Source organism: Grammomys surdaster, unplaced genomic scaffold (assembly GCF_004785775.1).
Source record: "Grammomys surdaster isolate TR1022 unplaced genomic scaffold, NIH_TR_1.0 256, whole genome shotgun sequence".
Lineage (NCBI taxonomy): Eukaryota > Metazoa > Chordata > Mammalia > Rodentia > Muridae > Grammomys > Grammomys surdaster.
The window spans coordinates 688084-695416 of NW_021604697.1; the positions used below are offsets into that span (position 1 = coordinate 688084).

The following is a 7333-nucleotide window of genomic DNA, read 5'->3' on the forward strand; positions in this document are numbered from 1 at the left end:
GGTACGGAGCTGCTGCCTGCGACCTGCTCTAGGCTCGGTCCCAAACTGGAAGTCGATGTCATTATTTTTAACAGTTGAGAAACACTCTATTGCGTAAATGAAACACATTTCTTTTTCTATTGTTTAATTGAGAGTCATCTAGGTTGTTTCCAGTTTAGGGCTATTTTGAATAAAGCTGCTATGAACATAGTTGAACAAGTATCTGTTGGAGGACGATCTGGAGCTGCTATGTATTTAAATTCTAAATTCTCTACCACAAAATCTGGCTGCTCCAAGAAGAGCAAATTCCCATGTATACCAGCTTTTGTTGTGTAGACCTTACTTTCCAATTTAAAACTATTGGTTAAATAAAAATGTATACAGCCAATTTAAAACTATTGGTTAAATTAAAATGTCTACAGCCAATTACTGAAGGGAATAGAGTTAGGAAGTTTCAGTTACCTGGCTGGTAGTTGCAGGTAGGGACCATGAAGAGGAGAAAGAAGTGGTAGAGAGAAGGAACATGGAGGAGGAGAAGGTGGGGAGAACAGGAAGTCTATATTAGTTATGATGGATCAGCAGCAGGTGCCTGATTGAAATTGCCTGCCCTCCCAGGACACCAGACCGCTGGAGCAGAAATAACCCATGAAGATTTAAACAGCAAATATTTGGGGTACACAGCAGGGAAATGGCCAGTCCAGCCATTAGAAAAGTAGATTAGGGATTACCCCCTGTTCCCAGTAATTGCTATTTTATCATCTTTGAGCTGAGAATCTTCTATTTCTATTATTTTTAGGTTTGCTCTTTTCATCATGTTACAGATTACCTGGATGTTTTGTGTCAGAAACTTTTTATATTTGACGTTTTCTTTGACTGATGTATCAATTTCTTCAATTGTGTTTTCTACCCTGAGATTCTCTTCCTATATTCTGTTGATGATGTTTGTGTCTGTACTTGCTGGCTTATCTAAAATTTTTATCTTCTGGATTCCCTCAGTTTGTATTTTCTTTATTTCTTCTATTTTCATTTTCAGGTCTTGAACAGTTTTCTTCATCTCCTTTACATGTTTGATTGTATATTTCCTTTTTAAAGATTTATTTATTTTATGTATGTGAGTACATTGTTGCTGTCTTCAGACACACCAGAAAAGGGCATCAGATCCCATTACAGGTGATTGTGAGCCACCATGTGGTTGCTGGGAATTGAACTCAGGAACTCTGGAAGAGCAGTCAGTGCCCTTAACCACTGAGCCATCTCTCCAGCTCAATTGTGTGTGTGTGTGTGTGTGTGTGTGTGTGTATTTTAAGGGATTTCTTAATTTCTTCTTTAAGAGCATCTATCATCTTCAAAATATTAAATTTCAGGTAATTTTCTTGTGCTTCAGCTGTGTTGGAGTATTTGGGGCTTCCTGTAGTAGGATAGCTGGGCTCTGGTGGTACTAAAGTGACCTACTTGTTGTTGCTTGTGTATTTATGCTGGCCTCTAATAATCTAGGATTCCTAATACCCTTGTGGCCTCCACTAGGGCAGAATTCTCCTGCTGGAGTTGTGGGTCAGGAGGGATATGGAGCCTAGGTGAGGGTTGCTGTTTGGGAACTGTTCATCTAGCTTTAAGGAGTGTTGGCAGGGGTGGGTGAGGTCTTACCTGGGGTTCCTAGTGCCAGTGTGGTTTCTTGAAAAGCATAAGACTCTTGCTGGAGTTGGGATCTGGATATGGAGCCTAGGGGAAGGGGCCAAGGGATTATCATTCTGAAGAGACAAAACTATGTCTTAATCCTAGCTGTAAATTTATATGCATGCTGAGCATGGTAATGCTTGGCTTTAATTCCAGCACTGTGGAAGTAGAGGCAGGTAGATAGCTATGAGTTCAAGGACAGCCTGGTCTACATAGCCAGTTCCAGGTCAGTCAAGACTGCATAATGAGACCCTGTCTCAAAAAATTGTTTCTATGCATGTCTTACTTAGGGGTTCTATTGCTGTGTTATAATACCGTAACCAAAGGCAAGTTGTGGAGGAAGAGTTTATTTCACTTACAACTCTTAGTTCATAATCACCAAGGGAAATCAGGACAGGGACATGAGAAATAAGCCAGTAAGCAGCACTCTTCTCCATGGTTTGCTCAACTTGCTTTCTTATAGTTTCCAGGACCACTCACTTAGGAATGGCACTGCCCACTGCAGATGGGCCCACTCACATCAATCATTAGTTAAAAAAAGTTCACCATAGGCTTTCTTATACATCAATATGGTGAGGACGTTTTCTCAATTGAGGTTCCCTCTCCCCAGATGACTCTAGCTTGTGTCAAGTTAGTATAAAACTAGCCAGCACAATGAATTGGCTCTCATTCCTCCTTAAGGTTTCAAAGAAAAAAAATCATTTTCCCCTGTTAGAAAATTATTCCTGGATTTGAAAAATCTGTGAAGATTGAGGCAAGCCATCATATATCTTTTCCTCTGAAGGCTGAACATACAGTTCTCCAATTCCTTCCTGTCAAATGTAACATCCAAATCTTTCATAGTCCTAGATAACCCCTATCTCTATAACCTATCAAATAGGTTGATCTACCCTATTTTTATTAAGAGTGATTTAATAGTTAGAAGTGAGTAAAGTATAGAAAGGCCAATTAAAAGGCTTGAGTTGTTAGAAGGCATATGGGGGAACAACACCTACAGCACTTGGCTTAGTCTTGGACCAATCATTGCAACATTAGGCACAGGACCATTGGCATATTCTCTGGCCAAATTCTCCCTTACATCAAAGGCTTATACACATTGATCTACTCTTCTCATGGTTCTTCCTGACCATCTGGGGTTCTCCTTGGTAATGTTCTGTGCTGCTTCCAAGGCTACTTACTCCTTCCCATTACCCTGTTGTTTTTTTTTGTTTGTTTGCTTGTTTGTTTTTTGTTTTTGTTTTGTTTTGTTTTCTTTAGAATCTTGGACTAGATTGTTCTGAATCATCACCAGGTTAGGTGATGATCCCAGTATCCATGACAATAATCCTTTCGTTATCTCTGGATGCAGAATCTTGGGCCCTTCTTGGTAAGACACCCTGGAATATGCTGTTCAAAATATTCCCTACTGGGGCTGTTCTCATGAGACTCAGTAAAAAGAAAAGGTATTGTTAGATTTTTGTTTGAAGAGAAGGCAGAAATATTAATTGGTATCTAGATGGTTGAAAATTCACTTTGGATCCCTACAGACAATATCTCAAAAGCATCCTATTAAATACTCTATTCTTGGGGCCTGACTGGTAGCTTAACCTCTTACCCTTCTGTAGGTTAATCAACGTAGTTCTTTGGTGAGTAGGAAGTCATACTTATAAAGGCTATATTCATATTTTAGCTGTCCTGTAGTCTGGGTAATCTGATAGTCTATAGTGAAGTGGCATGCTCTTAATGTCATTAATCAAAAATTAAAAGAACAGCATAAGTAATATTATATATTGTGTTAGAAGCCTAGTTAGATCTCTGTGTGGTGTTTTATGGAATAGACAAGAAAGAAATAAGTATTTGAAAATTCCTCAGCAAAGCACACAGTTCAGTCTTGGATTAGGAGACTTTGCTCCTTTTTGATGCCTAGGAGACTAGTCATATGAAAACATTTATGAAGGCAATCTGGAATTGATATTTCTCTGGTTCTTAAACCCTTTTCCTCTTTTTTCTTACTTCCTTGATTTGACTCCTGAAGTACATGGATAAAATAGTTATATTTTTTGGTCCTAAGGCTACCAGGCATAATTATTTCTAACAGTTTTCTGAAGACAGAGGCTTAAGGGTGGACTGTTTAAAGGATAACTTGAAGCAGATAATCAGAGTCACACTTCTCTTTAACCTCTATTCCTCTCACCCTGGGAGCGATTAGGAGGACAGTGTACCACTGGGAAGGGAGAGGGGAACATGATGGGCGGGAGTGAGTACAGTATTTTTGGCCAGGTAACTCCAGTTACTACATCCTGTCTTGAAATCCCCTAAATTTCTTACTTTTAGCCAAAGTGCTTCCAGCATATCATTTATTACTTGCAGTCCAATTAAAGTGATATTTTCAACATCTGACATTTTTTTTTAATATTAAATTTCACTCAATTTTCACTATGCCCTTGAAGGGCAGACTTTAGTATAAGTATTTCACATGCGAGGAAAACTACCCGGAGCTTTGAAAATGCCTAGGTGCTATTCTTAATGTGAACACGGCTGACATATTAGAAAAGGTGGACTTTGACTCCCAGTGCACTCTATTCTGTTAACTTGGGACTCTAGGCCACTCTGTATCCCCCATGTTCTGGCCTTCCCAACTGTTGTTATCACACAGTCTCTTTGGCCGCTCTGGTTGAAAGAAAGGAAGATAATTATATATTTTCCATTATAAGGAGCGGCAAACTTCTTGGCCACTTTAAAACTTCTTTCTTGAGGTACGTTCCAAGATGACTTCTGTTTCTTTTATCCCTCACTTTTGCCGTCATCGGGGCTGTAAGATCAATGGCTATTCCTTTCACACCTAGCGTGTGATTCACTTTCCTTACAGCAAAAGATTTCACAGATCCTGACTATAAACATACACACATACACGCATGCAGACACACACACACACACATGTAATAATCTTGGCAGTCAAGTAACATCAGGAAGACTGAGATGCTTTTAAATGAAAGGTTTTCTCAGATGTTCATATTCCAGACAGTTTCAGATGTGTGGGGGTTAAGGCTTGATGATCACCTGAGGGCAGTGTTGATTAAGTCTTTATATTTATCTATTCCTGTGCTTAACTGTCACATGACAGGATCATGCTACCTGAGGTATTAAGATGTCAGAGAGTCATAATCTCCCAGTCACCGCTCCTCAGTCCTATTTCACCTATTTATATTGTTATTCTCTTTTAGTTATTCACTGTGACACAGAGATAGGAGGGCATATTGTAGCTGATGGGATCAGTGGATATAGGCTGTGGTTTTTGTTCATTTATGCAGATGTGTGTGTGACACTGGTTCACTTATTTCTTCCTAGATTGCTGTGTCCCTAGTAACACACAATGATGACATTTATTAGGGAGCATCTTGAGAACACAGATTATGCTGCAAACTGTTGCTGTGGTAACATCAGATGACTTTATATTCCACTCTCAGTAGGTGGCTATGATACATTCTTTGACCTTTATGTTTCCTATGTGTTCAAGAGCTTCTGTTTACTCCAGGTCACTGAAATGCTATATGCCAGCATACCACCATCTTGAAGGAGTGAGGGATGTGGCAGATGAGGCAATCAGTCACTGAGATATTGGGTCGGAAAGCAAATGAATAATACAAGGAAGGGTCTGATCAGCTCTGGAGACTCCAGAGATTGCATAATATTCTCTAATGTTGGCAGCAAAAAAAAAAAAAAAAAAATCTGGAAGAGTGAGTTGCCTCTGCATGAAGACTTTGCAGGTGTTAGCATCTTTGGCAGTTTTAGGTGGTCAGTAGATTAACATTTGATGACACCAAAGCCGATTATGATTACATCAAGTACCAGCATTTTGAGTATGAGCTTGACAGGAAAGATTTTAAACTGATAATACTTACTTGATATGCATTCATAGCTATATAAATTAGCCCAGAAGACACACGTTGTGGATCTAACCTTTGAATCTGGTTTCTGAACTTCTCATCAATGTATTCCCCACTGTCTTACCCTTCTGATCTGAAGATGTTCAGAAATATTGAATAAACTGAAAATTATTTTTGATCTTTTCTTCAGAACTAACTGTGAGATAAAAGTGATGTGGTGATGGTGTTGATATCAGAATGACTGTATAGCCTGGCTGTCTAATAATCTGCATTCATTGGATCTTGTATCTTCGCCTTTCTTTACAGCGGCTCTTTGCTCTTTGTGTGGGATAGCAATCATGATATTTTCCAATAATTCTCATCTCCTTCCACATACTTTCTTCTTGACTGGCATCCCAGGACTGACTGCTGCCCATGTTTGGATATCCCTTCCTTTCTGCTTCATGTTTGTTCTGTCACTAACTGGGAATATAGTCCTGCTTTCTCTCATCTGGATAGAACACAGGCTCCACCAGCCCATGTTTTTATTTCTTGCAATGCTCTCTTTTGTTGACCTGGTCCTTTCACTCTCCACTCTGCCCAAGATGCTGGCTATTTTCTGGTTTGGTGCCACAGCCATCAGCTCCTACGGCTGTCTGTCCCAAATGTTTCTTATCCATGCATTCTCTGCCATGGAGTCAGGGGTGCTGGTGGCCATGGCTTTGGACCGCTTTGTGGCTATCTGCAACCCATTGCATTATGCAGCCATCCTTACCCCTGAAGTTGTTGCCAAGATTGGAGGCCTGGTGGCACTTCGAGGTGTGGGTTTAACCATCTTCTTTCCAAGCCTGGCCTGTCGACTGTCTTACTGTGGTTCACACACAATTGCTTACACTTACTGTGAGCATATGTCAGTGGTGAAGTTGGCCTGTGGGGCCACAACTGTGGACAGTCTCTATGCTTTTGCTGTGGCTATCTTTCTTGGTGTGGGGGATGTGGCCTTTATTGCCTACTCTTATGGACAGATTGTGAAGACAGTGATGCATTTTCCTTCACCAGAGGCACGTGGCAAAGCAGGAAGTACATGCACAGCCCATGTCTGTGTCATCCTCTTCTTCTATGGACCTGGCTTTCTTTCTGTGGTCATGCAGCGTTTTGGGCCACCCACAGCCTCTGCTGCCAAGGTCATCCTTGCCAATCTCTATTTGCTTTTCCCCCCTGCTTTGGACCCCATTGTATATGGGGTTAAGACCAAGCAGATCAGAGAGTCTCTGTTCACAATTATAGGCTCCAAGAAGATTGAACCCACTTGACTGTCATTTTTGTCAAGGGGACCTCAGGGGTCATGATGGCCTTTCTCCATAGATTAGAAGTTCTACTGACCAGGTCATTTGTCTGGTGAGGACAGAAAGCATTCTGGGATATTGTAAGATGGGAAATCTCTTCTGGGGTCTCTGATGTTTGCATATTGAAACACAAGACTAAGAAAGGTGTGGAATGTCAGTTATTCAGTAAACAAGTATCTTTTGGATCTTTTTCTTTGAAGAGTTGATATTTTCTGTTGATGATATAGATACATCAGATAGTTAAGAAATAGAATGTTAGTTGGACATGGGGATACAGGAGGGAAGCTGAGGCAGACGAATCATGCATTTGAAGTCAGCCTGGACTACACAAAAAGTGAAATCTAACAGGGATACATAGCAAGACCATGTCACACACACACAAAAGGATTTTTACCCACCTGGCATTTAGGGAGAGCTGTAAACTAGATGCTTATTCTGAACATTTGAGAAAATGAGGCAGCTCCTACCGTGTAGCAGGTATACTCAGCC

General features: G+C 40.5%; 1 protein-coding gene across 1 annotated transcript; it reads left to right on the forward strand.

The window, feature by feature from the left end:
- The first annotated feature begins 5857 nt into the window (after positions 1 to 5857).
- On the forward strand, positions 5858 to 6811 carry LOC114627650 (olfactory receptor 52K1-like). The gene has a single exon (XM_028775531.1). The coding sequence runs from the start codon at positions 5858 to 5860 to the stop codon at positions 6809 to 6811; it is 954 nt and encodes a 317-aa protein (XP_028631364.1).
- Positions 6812 to 7333: the final 522 nt, after the last annotated feature.

What these genes read in the sequence shown, in the direction of transcription:
- LOC114627650 (XM_028775531.1), top strand. Translation starts at nt 5,858, where the DNA reads ATGATATTTTCCAATAATTCTCATCTCCTTCCACATACTTTCTTCTTG.